The 24041-nt window shown below is 44.1% G+C and overlaps 1 protein-coding gene across 1 annotated transcript in view; it reads right to left on the bottom strand.

Annotated features, from left to right (window-relative positions):
• Positions 1-969: 969 nt before the first annotated feature.
• The window catches only part of NWD1 (NACHT and WD repeat domain containing 1), a 47229-nt gene continuing 24157 nt past the window's right edge, over positions 970-24041 (bottom strand). The window contains exons 10-19 of the mRNA XM_016209332.2: positions 22491-22688; positions 20900-21022; positions 18735-18943; positions 17373-17645; positions 12095-12185; positions 8660-8814; positions 7108-7384; positions 4662-5209; positions 2850-2955; positions 970-1300 (exon numbers count right to left, since the gene is read on the bottom strand). Coding sequence (XP_016064818.2) covers positions 999-1300; positions 2850-2955; positions 4662-5209; positions 7108-7384; positions 8660-8814; positions 12095-12185; positions 17373-17645; positions 18735-18943; positions 20900-21022; positions 22491-22688 — 2282 coding nt within the window. The 3' untranslated portion in view covers positions 970-998. The remainder of the gene's footprint in view (positions 1301-2849; positions 2956-4661; positions 5210-7107; positions 7385-8659; positions 8815-12094; positions 12186-17372; positions 17646-18734; positions 18944-20899; positions 21023-22490; positions 22689-24041) is intronic.

Raw genomic sequence — 24041 nt, 5'->3', positions numbered from 1 at the left:
AAATGTGTCTGGAGATATAAATTTGAGCCAATCACCAACCTTTATAAGTGGGAATATTTTGCCTAAAAGTCTAGATTTCTGGCTTTGCCAACAACAGAAAGCTCTGGCAAAAGTGGACTGCTTTTGTCATGGAGATTCTGGGGTAGAGTCAAGGTGCCCATACCCACCCTAGACAGACCATGTGTCCTCCATGTTCCCACTGTCTCCATCACTATCAGCTCCTCATCTAGGTGCATGACAGTCATCTAGATTTTTTACTGGCCCCTGTGGATATTTGAGTGTACCACCTGTGGAATAAGATAGTTGTACTTGTGAGACTAAAACTGGAGTGAGGTGGTACAAGAAGGATTGGGACAGGAAGGCCCCTGTTCCTTGTTTCTCAGAGCTCTTGCACCTAGGGCTGTGACCTTGAGCAAGTCACAGCTACTTCTGCAAGGCTCACTTATCTCGCCTGTAAAGTGGACACAGAAACTCCTGCCCTTCCTGAAGTATGGATCAGACCATACATCTGGTGCTTTATAAACTGTAAAGCTTTGTAAACACATCTGTGGGTTGGTCAGTCTCACATCCATCCATCCCCGCTTTGCCTGGTACCAGCACCCCAGTTCCTCTTCTGGGAATAGTTTCCCCCATCCTCAGCCCCAGTGGGCAGTTGGGTCATTGGATCAGGCTGGCTTATCACAGCACTAAGTCCTCTTAGACAATTGATTGGTTCTGGGATGGGCATATGAGCCAACTGGGACCAATAGAACCAAGGCCAGGACTTTAGTTCAAACCGTTGGGAAAAAGGATCTCTCTTTTCTACTAAATTGGCCGCCATGTTGCTAACCTAGGGATGGCAGGTCTGCAAATGGAGCCCACAAGGAGGAGCTAGGAATGGAAAGATGATGAAAAGTAAGGTCTGGATCACATGATCTGAGGCCTTGGGTCCAGATATACATCAACACATAATTTTCTTCACTTCAGCCAGATTAGAGCCCCATGCCCCTCAGGTGGTTCTACACTATCAGGCAGACTTGTGAGCGTTTGTTTGATTTGCATCCATTTCCCTGGGCACTCCCTAACCCTGAGTCCTGCAGTGCCCCTGCAGCAGCAGCCAGCTCTTCTCTCTGCCTTGATTTGACCATCCACACTGCCTTCTTGAAGTTCTTGAGAGGGTCCTGCTGTGAGGCTCTTGCAAAAGGACACTGGAATCGTTCACGGATGAGATAGCCATGTCTGGTGGGGGCAATGAAGCCGTTGGAGGTTGGGATGATTCTGTTCACTATGGCATGGACAAACTGGGTGGCCAGCAGGGTTCCTGTGGGGAATGGAGGTTAGGGCGGCACAAATGAGAAAATCGGGGCCACACAGATTCAATTTCACATGTTCAAGAGTTAGCTGCATGGGGTCAAAGATCTGCTATGCCCTTTAGTGGGTCAGGCATGACATCTAACCTCTTGGAGTCCCTCTTGCTTCATCTGGATTATGGGAGTTATAGCTGAACCTATGTGCCAAGGGGAATTCTGAAGGTTTGAAGATATCATGTGGCTAATTAATATCAATTTAGCCCAGAGTGAGCTCAGTAAATATTATTATTATTGGAGGAGGAGTAGGAAGAGAAGTTCTGAACCTGCCCAGGATGGACTTTTAAGGCCACAAACCACAGACCTCAGCTTTTGAGCCATCTGATCTTTTGCCAGGCATCTTTGCTGCTCTATAATAGACTATAATGTATTAGATTACAATGTATTGGGTTGCATGTATTAGATTGAAATGTATTCTATTACAATGTGTTTGATTGCAGTGTATTCTATTACAATGTATTTGACTCTACCTGATATTCATTCAGCCACTTAATTGCTTTGTGACCTTGGGAAAGTCCTTTAACCTCTCTGAACTTCAGCATCTTCATTTGTCAAATGGCAATGGCACTTACCCTCCAGCCACTGTCTATAGGAAACAATGTAGGAAGGTGACAAAGCTGACCATGGGGACCAGGCAGACCAGCTCCAAGCCTACCAGTTACTCACTGTGTGACCATGGGAAAGACTCCCTGTCTCTCAGAATGTCAGTTTTTCTCTGTAAAATGGGGGTGACTGTTGAGAGAATTAAATGGCTCGGTGACAGTACCCAGTACAAAAGAAGTGTTACCTCTCTTGTTAATATGCCCTTAGTGTAATATTGCACAGACCAAGAAAAGTGTGGTTTTCAAGGTGGTCTTAAACAAGTTGCCCCTAACTTTTACGGGGACTGGGGCAAGAGAATGAATCAAGGCCCACATCCTATAAAACAACATGTAAATGTTGCAAATCTAGCTAATAAACTATTAAATGAAATATGTTCTATCCTCCTACATTGATGGATAAACCACCTGGAAGGTCAGGTTTAGGTTGAGAATTCTCAGTTTCCTCAGCTCCGTGCTGGAATGTAGTGGTGTGGGAAAGCCAATCTCCAGCTGTTTGTGGCCCAGCCCCCTTCTCTTCCCACACCCAGATCTGTCCTATACTCCTCAGGGCCTCACATATCCAGACCCCATGCACAGCATCCCATGGCTACCCCCTGAGCCTAGAGTAATGCACACTGGGGGCACAGTCCACCCTCAGAAAGATGGACCTGCAGAAGAGGCCTGTGTAGGCCCTAAAGAAGGCTCCAGGCCAGATGGGGAGGGGGTTCTGGAGTTCCAAGTACCCAGAACATGGGTCTAGAAGAGGAGCTGTAGCTCCAGGTAGGCCTGTCCCCTTGGCCTATAGAAGCCTGGAGGGAACAAGCTAGAGGAGGCCAGAACATGGTCTCTAATGCCTACGACCCAGAACAGGGCTTTCTTCCACATCTAAGCTCAGTTCTGTTCTCAAAGCAAAATAACTCACCGTCCAGCACACTCCAGACAATTATGGAGCGATCCCTCAAGCCCGCGTACACGTACTTGTCATCCTTGGAGAAGCAAGCACATTGGACTCCGCGACAGTAAGAGTTCTGTTGAAAAAGACAATGTGATCTTGATTTCAGACTGAAAGATGCACAGGATACCAGCCCCAAGGCATGTGTGTAGGAAGCAAGGCATGTGTGAAAACCTGGAGAGACGGGTAGTATTGATATTTGCAGGATCAAAACACGCCTTCACTAAGACTGGATTGAGAGTCTTAGAGATATTTTGCATTGGAGAGCAGAAATTCTAGGATTTAATTCTTAAATGACCTCAGTTATACAAGTCTTAGCTATAACTGTTTTTAATTAAAAGCCCTTTGCTAAATGCAATATGGGATCTTGGATTGGATCCTAGAACGGAAAACTGGAATTTGTCAAAAATGTACAAGTCCAATGAAGTTGATAGTTTAGTTAATAATATTGTTCTCATGTTAATTTCTTAGTTTTGACAAACAAACTCCTGTTACATAAGATACTAACGTCAGGAGAAGCTGGGTGAAAGGTGAGTAAATGGGAACCTTGGTACTATCTGCAAATCTAAACTTTTCTGTAATTCTAAGATCATTCCAAAATTAAGTTTATTTAAAAACAAAACCAGAAAGCTAGGTGTATAGGTGTATTTAACTGCAATGGTGACATTTCCCATCTCAACAAGACAAAACATTACTTATATTCCAGCCTTATAGTGGCTTCATAAAAATAAGTAAGTCAGGTGGAACAAAGGCTTTTAAAGATGAAACTATTCATACTCTGTTCTCTTAGTACAAGATAATCTCCCTGTGTTTATTAACAATTTTTACATGTTACAACCTAAGGTACAGCCTTCATTCCCTATTTGAAAAACTGGAATAATAACCCCAATGGGTAAAATTAGAGAATATTTTAATATGTATATTTTATATCATTATGTATAATATGAGTATATAAATATAAAATATAGTTCTTCATAATATTGATACAGAAATTATAATAGCTCCTTGAGATGGGCAGTGTGAACTGTAAGATACTTTGTATATAAAGGAGTCACCAGTTTCCCTCTTCAGAGCTTTTGCAGCTACTGTTCCTTCTGCCTAAAATGCTGTTCCACAGGACTTATTTGACCTTAATCAGCAGCCCTTGCTACTCTCTACCATCTTGACATTGCCTTAATTTTTCCCAAAGGCCTGTTCCCCAACCCATCACATATTTGCTGCTTTATTTTTATTTCACAAACATTTATGGAGCCCTGAGGATATGTCAGGAGCTCTCCTAAGTATGGGGGCCATCTCAACGAGCAAAACAAAAAAATTCTACCCTCACAGGGCTCTCTGTGTCTCCCCCACTAGAACATGGCTCCAAGAGGTAGGAGTGTTGGTATCTGCCCGGGTCACAGCTGCTTCCTCAGTGCTAGAAAGAAGCCTGCTATGGGTCGTGCAGTCAAAACTGGTGAGTGAAAGAATGACATAGCCAGGATTAGGGAGAGTGAGGCAGGGCTGTGCCAGTACAGGATTTTATCCTGTCTTGATTTAAAATGTTGATATTTTTTGCCTTGTGGATTTTTTGCATTTGTTGTGATTTTTAAAAACATTGTATTAAAATATTATTTTTCTTGATTACTGAGTTTTTGAGCACCCCCTTAAACTCCGCTCCTGAGGTGAGTGCCTCACATTTCTTATCCTAGTCCCGACCCTGGTCATCGGCACATGGTGTGTGCACTTAATAAATGACGCCTGCCATCAAGTTTTCTAACACCAGGACCTAGCATGGCCACACACCGTGTAACTCATCTCGAATTTCCACTTGCACACTTGCAGGTCCCAGAGACACAGAAGGGCTTCCTCGGACCCGCTGACCGCCAGCTGCTCCTTGTGGCTGACCTCCACGCAGGTGACCCGGCTCCCATGGGCCTCCAGAGGGAACACTTTGAAATTTGCACACTCATAAAGGAAGAGGTCGCCGTTGGTCATGCTGTAAATCACACGGTAGTCGGCCAGCACTGCCACCCTGGATATGGTCACGGGCAGCTGGGTGTAAAAGGTGTAGGTTGGCCCTTCGATGACTGGACAGGGGTCCCCGGGGTTAATGTCCAACACCAGGACGATGTTGTCATAGGCGATGGCCAGGTGCTCCTCGCCCTTACTCAGGGCCATGCAGTTGACGGCTTTCCGGGTCTCTGGGGGGGGGATGCATAACACATCCTGCCTGGAATTCAGGGGGAACACCAGGACGGCGCCGGAGACGAGGCCGGTGAACAGGAGCTTGGCCTGCTCGGCCACCTCCAGACACCTGACCTCATTGGAGGTGTCCAGGGCATCTTGTTCACCTGTCACGGGGAGACCACATCAAGAATGGATCAGAGGAACACTCATTTCATGGGTTTTCCGATTTCTCAATGCTTTCATTATCTGTAAGCTTCAACTTGGCTACTGCAAGTTTCCCTGCTTTCACTCCTGCCCCCAAACCATCCAAGGTTTTAAAAATTTTAATTACATTTTGCCCTGGCTGGTGTGGCTCAGTGGTTAGAGTGTTGGCCCTTGGACAGTAGGGTTGTGGGTTCGATTCCTGATCAAAGGCATGTACCTGGGTTGCAAGTTTAATCCTTGGCCCCAGTTGGGGCGCATGCAAGAGGCTACAAATTGATGTGTCTCTATAGCATATTGATGTTTCTGTCTCTTTCTGTCTGTCTCTCTCCCTCCCTCCCTTCCACTCTCTAAAAGTTAATGGGAAAAATATCCTCAGGTGAAGATTAAGCCCCCACAAAAAGAAAATTACATCATCTCACTGCCCTGCATACCATCCTCCAGGGACTTCCCTCTCCTCTCACATGACCTCTCAGACTTCATCCCAAATGTTTCCTTTGCAAACTTCTGTAAAGGCTGAAGAGTAAATACTTTAGCCCTGCAAACTATATGCTTTCTGTTGCAACCATTGAACCCTGCCTTTGTAGCCTCCAAACGGCCACAGACAATATATAAACAAATGGGTCTGTCTGGATTTGGCCCATGGGCTGGAGTTTGCAGACTCCTGGCTTATTCGCCTCCACACTCCATTCTCCTGTGTATTGCTTTGCCCCATAACTATCAGGCAAGCACCTCGAGAATCTGTCTTACCCCCAGAGCTTGGCACTAAACAAACATCTGTCAAATCAATGAATGCATGAACTTGAGAATGACTTTCTTTCCTTAAATTATTTTATCATAAACAGGAATTTCTATATTTCCATTTCCCCATTGGGGATTGTAGCAGATACTGTTGGTAACACACTCAGACCCCCTTTACTGGCCAGTTCCCCCCGACCCAAAGCTGCCCCTGAGAAGGGAACCTTCATCTGGAAATTCCTGGGGGCTATGCCCACCCCACCCCCAAGGATGGCACCAGGCCAATGACTGCCTGATATGGGTACAAAAGGCTGGCCCCCTTGCTTCATGGGAAAACTCAGGTGCAATTTATGCTCTGGAGCTCTCCTTAGGACCACCCTGAGTCTCTAGCCCTTGCTCAGTCCTTCCCCACCCCCAGCCCGCTTCCTCACTACCTCTCAGGCCTCTTCTGGGAGCTCCCTACTACACATCACTTGGGCAAATATCCCCATCACATGCCCTGCTTTCCCGGGAACCAGAAGAGATTGACAACCGGTTATCAATTGCTTTATGCCAGAACTTTATAAAGCCAAATCCTGTTTTCTATTAGCTACTTACAATTTGACTGGAGTTGTGGGGGTGATATGGGCTGAATGTTTGTGTCTCTCCCAAATGCATATATTGAAATCCTAATCCCTAATGTGATGGTATCTGGAGGCGGGGCCATTGGGAAGTGATTAGGTCAGGAGGGTGGAGCCCTCACGATGGCATGAGTGCCCCGTAAGAGACATGAGAGCTTGTTGTCTCTTTGCTTTCTACCATGTGAAGATACAATGAGCAAACCAGGGAGAGAACCCTCAGCAAATACCGGGTCTGCCAACACTTGATCTTGGACTTTAAGACTCCAGAACTGTGAGGAATAAATGTCTGTTAGTTAAGCCCACATCAAGAGTGGATCACAGGAACACTCATACCACGGGTTTTCCAATTTTTCAATGCTTTCATTATCCATAAGCTTCACCTTGGCTACTGCAAGTTTCCCTGTTTCCACTACCCTAGTTGACGGTGTTCTGTTAGAGTGGCCCCATAGACCAAGACAGGAGCGTCAGTGCTTACCCACACAAGTGACCATGCTTATACAAACCTTCTGTCACGTCCCAAATGGTGACTTTGTTTTTGTCCCCTATTTTGGGGAAGTAAATGTAGCTTCCATTGTGTGACACGGCAGTGAGGCCGGTGCGGTCCAGAAATGGGGCAGAGGCTCTCGGCTTCTGAATGTAAGTGAGATCCCAGACCTTGAAGGATGAGGACTGCTGGGAAGCAGATGCCACCAAGGGCCCGCCCTGGGCCAGCAGGCTCACAGGGGCCCCGACACCTTCCAGGATGGCCAGCAGGGTCCCCTGTTCTGACAGACTCCACACCTGAGGATGGAGAGCAGAGGGGCAGAGCTGACTTCTTCCTTATGCTTGAAAATATGCTCGTTTATTTGTCCACCTAAGGTGAAGTCTTAGGTGGAGGTTCAAAGGCCTTCATGTCTCGCCACCCCTAAGACATCCCTACATCTCACATTCTACCATCACAGCCGTTCTCAAAGTGTGTTCCAGGGAACCCCTGGAGGGTAGCCCCAGCCTTTTCTGAAAAAGCAAGACTATTTTCATACTAATGCTAAGATATTTGCTTTTACTATTCTCTTCCTCTTAGAAGCGAACAGTGGAGCTTTCCAGAAGTTATGGGACATGTGATATTACAACAGATAGGAGTTTGCAGAATCAAATAGGAGAGTCCAGTAGTCTTCTATTAAGCCAGAAGTGAAAGAGATTGGCCAAAATGTGAAATAATGACACTCTTCTGATGAGTTTTTTGGCATGTTTCAGAAAATGGAGTTATTTTCATAAAAATGTGTTGTTATGTTGACATGTCATGTTAATGAATTAATGGATAAGTATTTTTGGATTTCTTCATTTTTAATTTTTAATATGGTAACTATCAATAAATAATACTAAATCCGATGTGAGATTCTGAATTGGATCCTGGAATAGAAAAGCAGTACATCTGTGGGAAAGCTGGTGAAATTGGAACAAAAGCTGAAGATCAGTTAAGAGTATTATTCCAGTTAATATCTTGGCTTTGATAAAGGGACCAAGGTAGGATGAGATGTGAAGGTGGGGCAAGCTGAGTAAAGAATAGATATATATTTGGGCCCTCTCTTAGATGTAACTCTTCTGTAAATACTAAAATGATTCCACAGTAAATCAGTTGTTAAAAATATATAAATCAAATTGATATAACCCACATAAACAAAAGTTCCTTGTGTGGGGGGGGGCGTATCTCAAAAATCTTTAAGAATGTAAAGATGTCGTGAGATCAGAACATTGGAGAACTAACCTTGAGAACTTTGAGCTTAACAGGAACTTTCTTCCCCTCCCCCAGACCCTGCTCCACTTTAAAGGTCAAAATCCTCCTAGTCTTTCAGGTTCAGTGGGAATGCTATCTCCTTCGTTGAATATTTTGGTAATTCTCCTAGGCACGTCTCTGGGTCCTAAGCGACCCCTCCCTTATCTTCCCAATGACCTGCCCTGTTTTGCCTGCACTAGTTTTTGTGGGTTTCTATATTTTGAAGTTCAAAGATACCTAAAAATCATACCTTTTATTTCAGAGGCAGAAGTGAGGTTGACAGGCCCTAGTCTCCCCCTTACCTGAATGAGGGCATCCCGGGACCCAGTGACAATCAGATTGTTCTCAGGACCAAAAACAGCCGTCTCCACTGTGTCCTCATGTTCAAGGTCAGTGGCCATGAATCGATGAAACCCCTGTGAATTGGCCAAGAACACCCGCACGGATCTTCCAAAGCCTGAAATGGCAGGGACCAGTGTTATGCTTTTCATTCCTGGGGGAGCTTGAGTAATTCAATTGAGTCAGCAGAGTTTTTTGTTCCCCTACTATGTGCCAGTGGAAAGAATACAATGGTGAGCAAGAAAAACACAGCCCTCATTCTCGCAGAGCCTACCACTGGGGGCAGAAGGATGACAGTGACCAGTATCTCACAGAAAAGCAGTGAAGTTACTTATTATCGGGCGACAATGAGTTTTCTGAGGATGGAGACTGCTTATTTGGGCTGTTCATGATAGCCTAGAACCCAACACAGAGCTGGACACAGAGTAAATATGTTTTGAAGAAGGGAGGGAGGGAGGGGGGAAGGAGGGAGGGAGGGAAGAAGAAAAAAACACGGTTATAATTTGTGATAAGGGCAATGAGGTCAGGGAACTGGGTGCCATGAGAAAATGTCACCCAGCCCAGCTGGGCGTGGCTCAGCGGTTAAGCATCGACCTAGGATCCAGGCGATCAGGGTTCGATTCCCGGTCAGGGCACATGCCCGGGTTGCGGGCTAGGCAGGCAATCAATGACTCTCTCATTATTGATGTTTCTATCTCTCTCTCCCCCTCTCCTTTCCTCTCTCTGAAATCAATAAAGATATATTTAAAAAAAGAAAAAAAGAAAAAAGAAAATGTCACCCAGACACATGTAGCAGAGAAAGCACTGTGAAGACAGAGGCAGAGGCTGAGATGTGGCTACAAGTTAAGGAATCACAAGGCAGAAGCTGGAAGAGGCCAGAAAGGATTCTTCTCTAGAGCCTGTGGAGGGAGCCAGCCCTGCCAACACTGTAATTTCAGACTTTCGGCTTCTGGAACCATGAGAGAAGAAATTCCTGTTGTATTAAACCATCATATTTGTGTGGTAGTTTGTTATGACATGTGAGCTGACTTTAGAGGGATGGGGAAGTGACAGGCACTGGAAGAGTGGGAATAGCATGGGGCAACCAGGAGGCAGAAAAGGCCTGGTGTGTCTGAGGAGGAGCAGAGGCCAGTGTGGCTGGAGCACAGTGAAAGGGGGAGATGAGGGAGAGAAAAGGTTGCCAGGTTTAGCAAAACAACAACAGCACACCCGGTTAAGTGTGAATTTCAGATGAATGATGAAAAATTTTATTCATATAAGTATATCCCAAATGTTGTGTGGAATATACTTATACTGAATTTTTGATTTGCTGTTTATGTGAAATTTACCTGGGAGTTCCGTATTTTATCTGGCAACCCTGCCCAAGGGGGCTTTCTCACTTGGTCTGGGTGAATGTTGTGTTGAGAGAACCCCTAGCAAGGAGGTGGGCAAATAAGGGCTACATCTCCTAAGCAACAGGTTGGTTCTCAAAGCTGGATGGGAAAAATGTCCAGGCTCCTTCTTTTCATTGCCTGCTGAGAAGAGCCACACTTGAAGCCCAACTGCAACAAGTTTTTTGTGTTTTGTTTTGTTTTGGACATGCTTAGCAAGAGGAAGGGAGAGAGAAAGGGAGGAGGGGGGAGGGGGGAGAGAGATACATTGATGTGAGAGAGAAACATCGATAGGTTGCTTTTGGAAAGCTCCCAACCAGGGATCAAACCCACAACCCAGATACGTGCCCTGATTGGGAATCAAGCCAGAAACCTTTCGGTGTGCAGGATAATGCACAACCAACTGAGCCACACCAGCCGGGTGATCTGTAACAAGTGTTTAGGTCGCTGAGCTCCTCAATGCCTGTGGCCTCAGTCCTGACTCTATTTTGTGCTTCTACCTTTGTTTTTCTTTTTCCTTTCTTTCCTATTTCCTGTGCTACATTTTACACATACTTAAGCCACCTGATCTGCTTTTGGCAATAAGCTAGAGGGTATATATCAATCCATCATCATCGTTTGATCTGAGAGGATAAGTTTACCTATCAGCCCTGCACTCTCCAATAGGGTCACACGTGGCTATTAATGGGGCTGGTCCAAACCGAGATAAGCTGTAACTATAAAATACACACCAGATTTCGAAAACTTCACACAAGAATTTAAAAAATAATGTGAAATATACCGTTAATGGTTTTTTATATTGATTTCATGTTGAATTTTTGGATGTATTGGGTTAAATATGATCTATTATTAACATAAAGGCCACCTGTTTCTTTTTACTTTTATAAATAAGGTCATGAGAACATTCACAATTATAAACATGGCTGACATTTGTGTTTCAAATTACTGGACAGCATTGATCTACAGTGTCTTTGACGCCTGGAAATGGCTTTGCAAAAATCAGGTCGATTTTAGGACAGTGGAAATACTCTGTATGAGTCTGTAATGATGGATACATGCCATTATACATTTGCCCAAACCCATAAAATGTACAGAACCAAGAGTGAAAACGAATGTAAACTGGGGATTTGGGGTGAAGTGTCAATGTAGGATTACTGATTGTCAACGTGCCTCACTCTGATGGGAGATGTTGGTAATGCTGGTGCTATGCATGCGTGGGTGTAGGGGATATATGGGAAATCTCTGTACCTTCTGCCCAATTTGGCTGTGAACCTAAAACTGATCTGGGGGAAAAAATAGTGCTTAAAAAAATCAGGTTCTGGGGTACATGTTAGTCATCTCCGCTAGGAAGCCTTCGAACGAAAGAAGGAAACCCTGTCACGCACTCTCATGGCCCCTGATTCTTGTCTTTCTTGTGTCTACCTACATGTCCATCTTCCCTATTAGCCTGGAAGCCACTAAAGCAGGGGTTGTGTGGGTGGCTCACCCCTGAGTGTACCCCAGCCCCTCACCCAGCCCCACTCTATCCCTGTGACCATCTAACCACTCCCATTTCAAAGGTAATGAACCAGAAACCCAGAAAGGTTAGGAGATTTGCCCAGAACAGGGGTTGGCAAACGACAGCCCGTGGGCCAGAACTGGCCGGCCACCTATTTTTTTGTATAGCCCATGAGCTAAGAATAGTTCTTACATTTTTCAATGGTTGAAAAAACTCAAAATGAGATTACTATTTCATGACATATTAAAATAATATGAAATTCAAATTTCAGCATATATAAAGAAAGATTTATTGGCACATTGCCGCACCCACTTGAAATACCATCTGGGCGGCTTTTGCATTACAGGGCAGGGTTCAATAGTTGTGACAGAGACTGTCGGGCCCACAAAGCCAAAAATGTGTACTATGTGGCTCGTAGCAGAAAAATTTTCTGATCACTGGCCTAAGACTCTGCCTTTTTCCCAAGCCCCTTCCATTTCCAACCAGATTCAGAGCTTCCTCCTCATCACTCCCAGTGAGCTAAATGCTACCTGCGGCGAGAAGGGATTCGTCTTCAGAGACCACCAGGAACCCCACAGCTTCTGGAAGCTTGTCCAGCAGACTGTCTCCTTCAGAGGAAACCTGCACAAAGTCAAAGATTCCCATCAAGCATTTCCATAGGGTTAAGCATTCAGGGTCAAGAGCTTGACACACGGCTCTGTTACTTACCAGCAATGAGATCCTAAGAAAATTCCTTAACCCCTGGGTGCCTCAGTTTCCTCACCTGTCAAATGGGTGACGATACCAGGACTTTCTCACAGGGCTATTGTGGGCCAAGAAGTGTGCAGAATGGAACCCCTACCCCCACCCCCAGGCACATAGTCAGCTCTCCCAAAGTGGCAGGTCTTATTTCTGTTGACGTTGTTGTTGTAACAAACTCGGGGACCCAGAGAACATTCTAGCATTTGTTTTCTGCCCCCAGAGGAGGTCTGGAGATCTCAAATAAAACTAAAACACAAGGTAAAACCAGAGGAAAGAAGCACTTTCTTCCCATTCCCGAGTTGCAGAAATGAGTCGATTTCGTTCAAAGCTAAGAGGGAGATTCATTCATTAACCCTGATTCTCAGCTCCAATCCAGCTACTGAGTTTTGAGTGCCTGGCTGCCATCAGGCTGTGTGCCAAAAGCATTATGTTCATTACCTATTGGGGTGAGAGGGAACGGGACATGTGGACAGCCCAGGAAAGTGAGTCCTTTGCACCAGTTCAACCTAGGCTTTTAAAAATATTTGTTCAACATTTATTTAGCAGGTGCAGGAGAAACGAAATTTCTTTCTTTTTTTTAATTAAAAAAAATACATATCTTTTATTGATTTCAGAGAGAGGAAGGGAGAGGGAGTGAGAGAGATAGAAACATCAATAAAAACATATAAAAAAAAGAGAAAAAGAAATATCCAGTGCACACCATGAACATCTTTTCATCTTCCCTGTTACTCTTCCTTCTCCCCAGAAGAGACTGTTGTCCATTTGCATAGATGTTTACCTGAGCATCTTTTTGTGCATAATCCATCACAGATGTTTTGCAAGTTGCTTTTCACTTAATGTATCTGGGGAAGCGGCTCTCAACTGGGGAGCAATTTTGCTTTCCCAGAGGACATTGGGCAATGTCTGGAGACATTTTTGGTTGTTAAGTTGGGGAAGATACTTTGCATCTAGTGGGTGGAAGCCAAGGATGCTGCTAAACACCCTGCCGTGCATAGCACAGCCCCCCACAGCAGAGAAGGATCTGGCCCCAAATGTCAACAGTGCCAGGGTAGGGGTTAGCACAGCAGTTAGGACCATGGATCCTAGAGCTAGACTGCTTGAGTTCAAATCCCATCTGTGACACTCTCTGTGCCTCAGTTTACCTATCTGTAACAAAGCAAATGGCAGCAGCTACATTGGCATTGCTTCGAGGGATAAATAACTTAACAAATAAAAAAGTGCCTGAAAGAGTGCTGAGTACACAGTGAGCACTAACCTGAAAATTTGTAATTTTCATGAAAGTAGCTCTAGTCCTGGAGTTGGCAAACCTTTCCTGTAATGGGCCAGATAGTAACTATTTTAGACTTTGTGGCCATATAGTCTCAACTTTGCTATTATGGCACCAACCCAGCCATAGACAACATATAAACAAACGGGTGTAGTGTGCCAATAAAACTTCATTTATGGACACTAAATGAAGTTTAATGGAACTAAAAGATGGAATCCATAGAATTTTCACATCACAAGATATTTTTTAAAAGTTTTTTTCAACTACTAAAATTAGAAAAGCCATTCTCAGTTTTTGGTCTACACAAAAACAGCCCATGGGCCACAGTTTGCTGACCACTGCTCAAGGCTATCTGATTTTTTTTATAGCTACATAATCTTCCATAGTATAGATATTCCTAAATTCATTTAACCACTTTTCTATAGATGGACATTTGAGATCATGTCAATGTTTTCCTATTATATAGAGAGCTGTAGTAAATGCCATCCTCTAGGCTGGTCACATTTTTAAATAATGGGTATATTCCTGAAAAATCTTGGGTAACATAAAACATGCTGAATTTGAGAGGAATTTCCCCATAGAATTGATAAAGGATAGTAGGTGTTTCTGCCTACCAGGTATTGATACTGACATGAGTGTAAACACAGTCTACTATTCATGAGATGCTGAACATATTTTAAAATGATTTTGCATTTTCCCTATTTCAAATTTGCTCAGAAAATGTAACTGAATACTTTTATGATGGTATTTCAAATTTACCTAAGTAAAATTCACATAAAATGTAGCCATGCTGTGTTTACGTTTGTGTACACATGTCCAAGTATTTAGGATAGATAGGTTCCTGGAAGCAGAATTGTTGGGTTCAATGTCAATGTGACTTTTTAATCTTGAGAGACACTGCGAGATTGCTTTCCCAAGAGCTCGCCAATTTATATTCCCACAAGGAAGGTGAAATAGTGTCCAGGAAATGGATTTTCTTTTCATAAAAATATACACATTTATGTTCAAAATAAGAGCTCCATTACATGCACTTTGCTGAACCAGATAAATCTTGGGAGATGTTTTTTTAAAAACATAAACATTAAGATAATAAAACAAAGCTCCCAGCCCTAGCAGGTTCGGCTCAGTAGTTAGAGCATCGGCCCATGGACTGAAGAGTCCTGGGGTTTGATTCCTGGCTAATGGCACGTACCTCAGTTGCAAGCTCAATCCTCGGCCCCAGTCGGGGTGCATGTGGGAGGTAACCAATCGATGTGTCTCTCTCTGTCCCCCTTCCTCTCTCTCTGAAAAGCAATGGAAAAAATATCCTTGGGTGAGGATTAAAAAAACATTTTTTTTTTCATAAATAAATAAAGCTCCCATTCCTGGTATAAGCATTGCTCTATGCAGAAGTCAGTTTCAAAGTTGCACTGAATTGCAATGACCAAAGGCAGGTCACAGCGCAGAGTTGGTGCCATTATCTGGAGTTTCCCCGTGCAACCGGCTTGTGCAACTCTACAGTTGTATTCATAAGTGTCTTTGTTTCTATTAAAGCAGGATGGGGTCCTACTTACATTTCAAAAATTCTTATTGTATGTTTCATGTTATTTCAATACCAGACTCTTGGTTAACATATGCATGATCTTCATTTCCTGGCTTGCAGGTCTAGTGGCTCTGCATCTTGAGTTTCACTTGGACTTAAATATTTCAGGGCCAGCTTTGATGAAGAGTGATGGTTGGATACCACTCAGGAACTTTGGTACAAGGAGACTACTTTTCTCAGGACCAAATAGTTCTGGAGTCTTTGGGTACCTGCTCATTCAGCCTTCCCTGTGCTCTGACTTTCTAGGGCACAGAGAGCTTTGAGCTGAGCTTTCTCTTCTAGTTACTTTTTCTGATGTTCTTCCTTCGTTAAGCTTCCATCTGGTATTATATCCCTTCAGCCTGAATAACTGCTTTTGAGCATCTCTTATAGTGCCGATTTGATAGAGACAAATTGTCTCAGCTTTGCTTGCCCAAAAATGATAATAATAAGAACTATAAGAGCTGCCCCAGACATAAATAGGGGGACACGTTTGTGGAGCTCCCTACAAGTGATGTGTGCCCAGGTGAGCACTGCAGGCTTTTCTAACCAAGGGCACTATCATCAATAGACTTGGGAACGACAGAACAGCAGCCTTCAGGAATAGAAGAATAGCCTTCAGAATTGAGGGGATGGGGATGGGGCACCAATCATGAGTTATAAATGTAGAAATCTGAGTTTAACTAGCACCGTATTTCCAATTCACTCCAGTGACATCTTACTGGTTGGAAATCTGAGCAGGTGCCCATCTATCCATGCCTTGTCCTGTCTCTGGATATAGGTGCCATTTCTGCCACCACCACTCATTTTACAAATGAGGAAACTGAGGCTCAAAGAAGAGGATGAGCTTGCCCAAGAATACAACTAGTTAGAGGCAGAACTGGGATTTTCAAACCTAGGTGTGTTTACCCCCCGAGGATATTACTGATGGATATTACTGAAGATCATCAGTAAATGGAGAAATAACATTAAGCATCCAAGGGATCTGATAAAAGAATTGAGATTCTCTTTCATTATTGTGTTTGCTACCTTGATTGCTCAGGGAAGCTATGAGGCCATGAGGTTCAGAAGTGTGGAGCTTTGGGATGATTCTCTAGTGGCCATATTCCTCCCCTCCTCAAACTCTCAGCTCCTCAGCACAGCATACAAGACCCTCCATGCCCCTTTACCGTGATGACTCTCTTTTCCGTAAAATGCCAGGCATGTCTTACCTCACCACCACCACCACTATTCCCTCTATCTTTCCCTTTCCATCTTGGATATCCTTCTTGTTGCAAGGATGCCTCCCCAGGGGAGCCTTCCCAGATCACCTCTTCCAGAAGTATTTGTTCCTGCCCCGTCCAACACGCTACCTCTGCCTCTACTGGCGACAGAGTCTGTTCCTCTTAGTGTGGCTATATGTCATTGGCAAGCTCATCTCCTTCTCTAAATAAGTTTTTTTTTTTTAAATTGATTTTTAGAGAGAGAGGAAGGGGGAGAGAGAGAGAGAGAGAAACATCAATATGAAATGAAACATCATTTGGCTGCTGCCTCCTGCACGCCCCCTACCCGGGATCAAGCCCACAATCTGGGCATGTGCCCTGACCGGGAATCGAACTGACAACCTTTTGGTGCACAGGACAACGCCCAAACAACTGAGCCACACTGGCCAGGGCCTAAGTTGAGTTCCTGAGGATGCAGTTTGGCTCCTGTACCTTCTACAGCCCCTCCAGGGCCTGGTGCGATGCCCTTGTTTCTCCACCTATGACCCCGATAGAGCCTGATGTGGGTGCTCCGGCCATCTCCCTTCAAGGTTCTCTTCCATGCCTGAAGGTCGCTTGCCGCACACCTGCAGCCCCCGCCCGGGCTGGCGTTTCTTCTGGCTCCTCCCCCCATCTCACCATCACACTCGGCCCCTGTGAACGCTCTCGGGAGCGGCCAGCCACTGCCGGGGCTGGCGGGCAGACAGCGCCCCAGCTCCTGGCTCCTTGGCGGGGACAGCTCTAAAGCACGTCCTTACACCGTCTCCTACAGCGCCCCCAGCAGGACCGAGTGCCAAAGACGGCCCACATTGGCCAGCCCCCAGGAGACGCCACGAGATGTTTCCTGAACTGTACTGAACTGTGAATCTCTAGGGTTAGGAAGCCAAGTGCCACTTGTTAAAAGGTCAGAGGTGAGGTGGTTTCTCCCAGCCTCCAGGACATCTGAGCACACTGGAGCGGAGTGAGTGTTGGCATCGTAATTCAGGAAAGTCGCTCACCAAGGAGATGGAGCCCTTGCTGAAGCCAACAACTGTCCATCCTGGCTTCTGGACCGAGGCCCCACAGACAGGTGTTTCTTCTCCGGCACTGGCCAAGCGCCGCTTCCCTCGCGCCTTCCCTGTGGCTGAGCCCCACGCGCTGACCGCGCCGCCCTGGGACACCGCCAGCAGCGTGGCCCGCGAGGCCAACAGGGCCGTGCACGCCCAGGGCTCGGCGGCGTCTCCCCGGATACGGAAAAGCAGCTCTGCAGTTTCCAGATTCCAGGCGCTGACCTAACAGAGGGATGAAAAGGAAGAAAAGCTCAGCAGGACGCCTCGGCTGCAAGTTTTCCAGAGTCCAATGCAAGGCCTATTCTTTTTTATAGTTCATGCATTTGATTTCCAACACTCTGCTAGTTCCAAATATAAGGGGGTCGGAGGGAGGTCTCCTGAATTGGATTCTGGAAGAACAAAAGGACATCTGTGGGAAGTTTGATGAAATCCAAATAAAGCCTGGAAACAGGTTAATAGAAATGATTAATATTAATGTCTTGGTTTTGACAAATGTAGTTATGTAAGATGTTTACATTAGACAAGGCTGGATCAAGGGCACGTGGGAACTCTTTATAATATCTTAAAACTTTTGCATAAATCTAAAATTGCTGCAAAATAAAAAATTTTTAAAATAGAAAAAAAGCCAGCCATACCATATGCATTGACATATATGCCCATTACAAATAATTATTGATTAAAGCGGTTTTCCTGTTTAACCTCCCCCCAAAAATGTATCTTTTTATCAGCAGTAACCATTTAAATAGTAAACATTTGCCCATTAATTTTACTTATGGGGTTTATGTTAAAGAAATAAGAAAAGATACACACAAAAATATATGCATAAGGAAAGTTATCTCAGTTATTTGAAAGCTTAAAGAACTAGATACAACCTATATGACCAACAGAAAGGGATTAGTTAAATAAACTATAGTGGAACCATGCAATGGAATCTTATGAAATCACTAAACATGCTCTTTTTGAAGAATGTTTAAGGTTATGAGCCAATGAAATAGCTTTATAAAACTGCACATATGGTTTTATCCCGATTTTGTTTTATACACATATGCACTTGCACACACACAAACACCACATAAAGTAAAATCATGTAAATGTTTACAGTGCTTAATCATGTAAATGTAATCTTTGAGATTATCTATTATTATTCATTATTTCTTTATTGTTGTTTCCAAACCTTTGCCGATAACAAAGAGATTTCTATAACCAGTTTTGAAATCAACCGACACTTCTCTAATATTTAAGCCTGCACTGCCCAATAAAAATATAATGCAAGCCACATGTGACTAAATTTTTATCAGCCGCCTTTGTTACCTTTGAGCTAGATGCTGAATACACAACCTTCTTTGCTTCATCCACGTGAAGGCTACAGATCTGAGGTTCAGTGGGAACTTTCGAGTCTCCATCACAAATGGTGAATTTCTCCTGGCCAGAGACTAAGTTCCACAAGCGCAGAGTGCGGTCCTTGGAGGCAGAGATGGCCTGAGTCCCTTTGGCAAACACTTTTACACACCTTACCTCTCCTGCAGCAGACCAGGGTGGGGGAGAGTATATTAACTGGGCATACCTTAACCTTCCAACTACCAAAATGCCTGTTGTCTTGGAAATTCCCTGGTTTACCAAAGAAAAGATGGATGGATTTGAATATATCCGTATTAGAAATAATGGAATGTGGCAAAGTTAAAGTGGGAGTGTAACAACGTAACTGCCCAGATGTTGAATCTGTAATAAACAGAAATTATTGAAATAAATAAAAGTTGAGCATCATCCAGGAAGTGTAATGAAAACAAGGTAAAATTATAGGAGATTATGTAATTTTGGAGAGATATTAAAACATGAAATTTCAAAGATATAAAGCGGGGAAATTAACCAACTGGATTACATAAAAATGTAAAACTTCAGGGGAGTAACTGGAAGGTATTTGACAGATTGGGAGAAAATACTTGCAGTATATAATATACATGGAGTCAACAAGCAAAGTTCTTACAAATAAGCGAGAAAAATGCAAATAACTTTCAAATTAGACAAGGAATATAAACAGGAAATTGATATAAAAAGTACAGTAGACAATAAGCATTAGGAAATGATGCCCAACCTCATAGTCACCACAAAAATGCAAGGTGAAATACCAATACCATCATATTGGCAAACATTTTATAGATTGATTGCTGGAGTGCTGGCAAAGATATAAGAAATCAGTTCTTCTCCTATTTGCTGAGTTGTTGGGAGTTTAAGTTGATATAAATTTGTAAGAGGGTAATTTGGTACCATTTTTTAAAAGCTAAAATGTGCAATCTTGGTTTTGATAATACACTATAATTATGTAAGATGTTGCCATTCAGGTGAAAAAAAGGTACACGAGAACTCTCTGTACTATTTTAGTTGGCAACTTTTTGTGAGTCTATAAGTACTTCAAAATAAATAGCTAAGAAAAAGAGGAATAAAGGAAAGTGTTCATACAATCTGACTCAGAAATCCCACTTGTAGAAATGTGTCTTATAGAAATAATAGCTTAAGTGTGTGAAGATGTAGGAGGACTTTAATTGCATCATTGTTTGTATAAGAATAGTATGCAGGCATTAAAAGTAATAAGATGAATGTATATATACAATGACTGGACCATGATAATAATTATTTCTATAACAGCCAGTACTTATGGAGTGCCTTGTATATGCTAAACATAGTTGTAGGTGGTTTATATGCATTAAAATCCTTTAATCCTCATAACAACTCTGTGAGATATGACTATTATCCCATTATACAGATGTGGAAACTGAGGCTCAGCAGAATAACTTATCTAAAGCCACACGGTTAATAAGTAATGGAGCCCTGATTTGAACCCAGAAACCAAGCTCTCAATTACTACAAAATATTGTTACAATATATTGTGATAAAAGCAAGTTGCAGCAGAGTATATAAAATAGGATGATCTGATTTTTGACAAAAACTCAAAGTACATGAGCCTATAGAGAGTTATGTTGGCATAAACCTAGAGAAAATTTGCTATTGGCATATAACAAACTGTGAACACTGATCACCCTGAGGGGAGACTTACAGGGGGAGAGACTAAAGGAAGAGAGTTTTATTTCTTTATAATTCAAATGCCAACAAGACAGTGGGTGATTTTTATTTGTTGCAATTTGGGTATTTTCAAGCAAAATTTTTATAAATAGTAATGCTTTACAATATATCCCCATAGAGAACACTATATTACTGTTAACATGAATTAGAGATATATTCAGAAGAGCTGCCCAGCTCAGCGAATTGCCAATTCACAGAAGGTGAGCTAAATAAGCAGCTATTGTTTGAAGCTACTATATTTTGGGGTGTTTTGTTATGCAGTGATAGCTAACTGGTGCAGGATCAAAGCTGAGGTTTTGATACAGAGAAGTGAATTGGTAGTGAAGGGGTTCTGAGGACCGACTGACTGATGTGGACACCAGGAAGAAGGTGATCCTAACCCACTTCCCGAGCCTCACCTGTGTGTCCAGTTAGGATGTGGATCGCCTGCTGCTCTTCCATATCCCACACAGCCACGATGCCATCCTGGGTGCCCACCACCAGCAGCTTCTCTTCCAGGCTCCATGCCATACTGGTGATGCCTGCAGCCCACAAAGACAACAGTGAGGACATCAGCTCCCATGTATAAGTGCTCAGCCATGAGATCCTCTAATGGGTCCCCACTTCGCAGATAGGGAAACTGAGGCATGGACAGATTCAGCCCCTGACCAGAGCCACACATCTAGGAAACAGCAGAGGCAGGACTTCCGAAGCCAGAGCTGTCAGAAACCAGATTCAGATCTCGGCTGTAATGTTTATGTTGCTCTTAGGGGCTAAAACATAGCTTGGTCATAAGTGTCTCTCTAGTTCATCAGTTCTCATCCAGGGGCATGTCTGCTCCCCAGACTGTTATGTGAGAGAGAAATGAACTATTTTATTTTATTTTAGCCACTGCTATTTTGGCCTTTGTTATAGCATCTGAACCTGTATCCTAACAAATACACAGTGTTTTCCATTAAACCAGATTCAGTCGCAGAATCCTCCTCAATACAACATTCCAGTGGCTGTCCCTAAATTGATTATTCCATTAATTGTACTTAGTGGTGCTTAGATTTTCTATTTGGGAAGCACTATTCCCTACAAGGCAATGTGGCATAGAAATGTCCTCAGTTGCAATAACTGACATTTGAACCACAAGCTAATCGTATTCAGTGGCCTCCCGATTAATGCAAGAGGTTGTGGGTGAGCAAAAAAAGGGATAGATGAATGGAGGTGGATTGGTAGATAAGTGGATAGATAGATGGCTAGTTAGATGAGTGGGTGAGTCAATAGATAGGAATTAGAGTGAATAGATGGGTAGAGAGATGAACCAACTGATAGATGGGTGGGCAAGCTCATGGATGGCTGAGTGTATGGGTGGGTGGAGGGGTGAGTGGATGGAAGACAGCCAGGCAAGGAAAATAGTAAGCTAAGTGGTGAGGATAGAGGGGTGGAAGGAAGGATAACTAATGGAAGCATGTATGGTGATGGAAGGAAGGAAGGAAGGAAGGAAGGAAGGAAGGAAGGAAGGAAGGAAGGAAGGAAGGAAGGAAGGAAGGAAGGAAGGAAGGAAGGAAGGAAGGAAGGAAGGAAGGAAGGACAAATTGATGATGAATGGAGAGAGTGAAATTCTCTTGTCCCACTGACATTCTGGGGTCCTCGGGAATCTATGAGCTCCATCAGCCTCTCAGGGGTCAGTCAGGCACTAGTCCTTAGTTTCCGGACTTACTAGCATCGGCCTGTAAATTGTAGAAACTCTCTGTAAGATGGGCACTGAATTCTTAGAGACAAGACCCCTGAGGCAGTTGGCATCCCCTTACTCTGGGCTCATTAGCAGTCTTCACACTAGTAACCTACAGTTTCTGTGGGGAGAGCAAGTCAGCATGAGACCGCAGGAGCAGCCCCGGTGGCACCCTCGGGCCTTCAGACTGGCAGAGGGGAGCCCCAGAGAGTAGCTTGAAACAACTGCCCTCCAGTGCCCCCAGGCCAGAGGGGACCTGGCAGGACTTTTGCTGTACTGGGGAGACCCACCTTTGTGACAGCCAGTGAGGGTCGCCCTGAGGGGTCCTCCTGGGGGCTGGAGGAATCCTACGAGAGGCACCAGCACGGGGTGTGGGCTCTCCCGGAACCAGCTCTGGGCCTGTTGGCACAGCTGTCCCACCAGTGCCGGATGCGAGGTGGCGAAGAAATGGAGCCTGGCCAGGATTTCTGTATACAGGATGCTCCTCTCTGCAACAAAGGGGACTCCAGTTAAGGGGAGGGGCACCGCTTTCCTAGGGCAAGGACCCCCCCCTTCGCCCATCGTCTTCTCCTGCCTGTTATCCAGATACTTGTGCCCCCACTTCAAGCACACTGGGTGGTTCCAGCCTTTGGGCCTCTGCCTGGAATGTGTCCTCCCCCTCCCCTTTCTCACGCAATCATCTCATTCTCATCTTAGCTCAAAGGTCACTTCTGAACAAAAGCATCCTTCATTCCAACCCTCCAGCTCCCACAGTCCCCAGCTCAGGTCTTATCACAGTTGCAATCTGGCATTTCTTTGTGTGTTTATTTAATGGCCCAGCCACCTCCATTACCTCTGCGCTGGAGTTTTCTGAAAACAGGAATAATGTCTGTCTGTTCATTGCTGCGTCCTTACTGCCTAGAACCTTATAGACACCCAACAAGTCTTTGTTAGAGGAATGCTGATCATTTCCCCAGCACTTCACAGTTAGATCATGTATTGGTTTCCCACGGCTGCTGTAACAGATGACCACAAATTGGATGGCTTAAAACAACAGAACTTTATTCTCTCCCAGTTCTGGAGACAAGAAGTCCAAAATCAAGGTGCCAGCAGGGCCGCGCTCCCTCTGAAGGCCCTAGGGGAGGATCCTTCCTTGTCCCTTCCATCTTCTGGGGGCTCCAGGCATCCTTGGCTTGTGGTTACATCACCCCAATCTCTGCCTCTGCCTTCACACAGCCTTCTCATCTCTGTTTCCTCCATGTTTTCTCCTTTTCTGTTTCAAATCTCTCTCTGCTTCCTTCTTATAAGGATGCTTGTGATTTCATTGAGGGCCCAACTAGATAATCTGGCGTGAGCTCTCCATCTCAAGATCCTTAATTTAATCACAGCTTTTGTTATACAAGGTGATTGTCACAGGTTCCAGGGATTAGGAAGTGAATGTATATATTTTGTGTGTGTGCATGTGTGACAATTTTTTCTGCCTACCACACAGAGGTATCATCAGTATTATCCCGAGTTAATAAAGGGGAAAATTGGGGCACAGAGAGATTAAGCAATTTGCACAAGGTCACACAGCCAGTCAGAGGCAGGAATCTGACCTAAAGAGTTTGATTGCAACAGTGAGTAAAGACCAGGGACACTGAAGGGGGACAGTTTTTTTGTTCCTGTTGTTGGGGACCAGGACAATGGTGGCAATGCCCTGTGCTTTGGTTTGCTCCAGTGGGTAAAATTGGACAGGACTAGGACTGAGGGCAAGTGCCTTACTCATCATGAGTGCAAAGTTTAAGGTGGCTCTTATAAGCTCAACAATCAAGATAAATATTGTTTTAATGAAATATTTTAAAAATCAAAATGAATGTATC

This window comes from Miniopterus natalensis, chromosome 4 (genome assembly GCF_054644295.1).
Source record: "Miniopterus natalensis isolate mMinNat1 chromosome 4, mMinNat1.hap1, whole genome shotgun sequence".
Taxonomy (NCBI): Eukaryota; Metazoa; Chordata; class Mammalia; order Chiroptera; family Miniopteridae; genus Miniopterus; species Miniopterus natalensis.
Note: the sequence above shows the minus strand (reverse complement) of the source record. Positions and strands in the feature narration are given on the sequence as shown.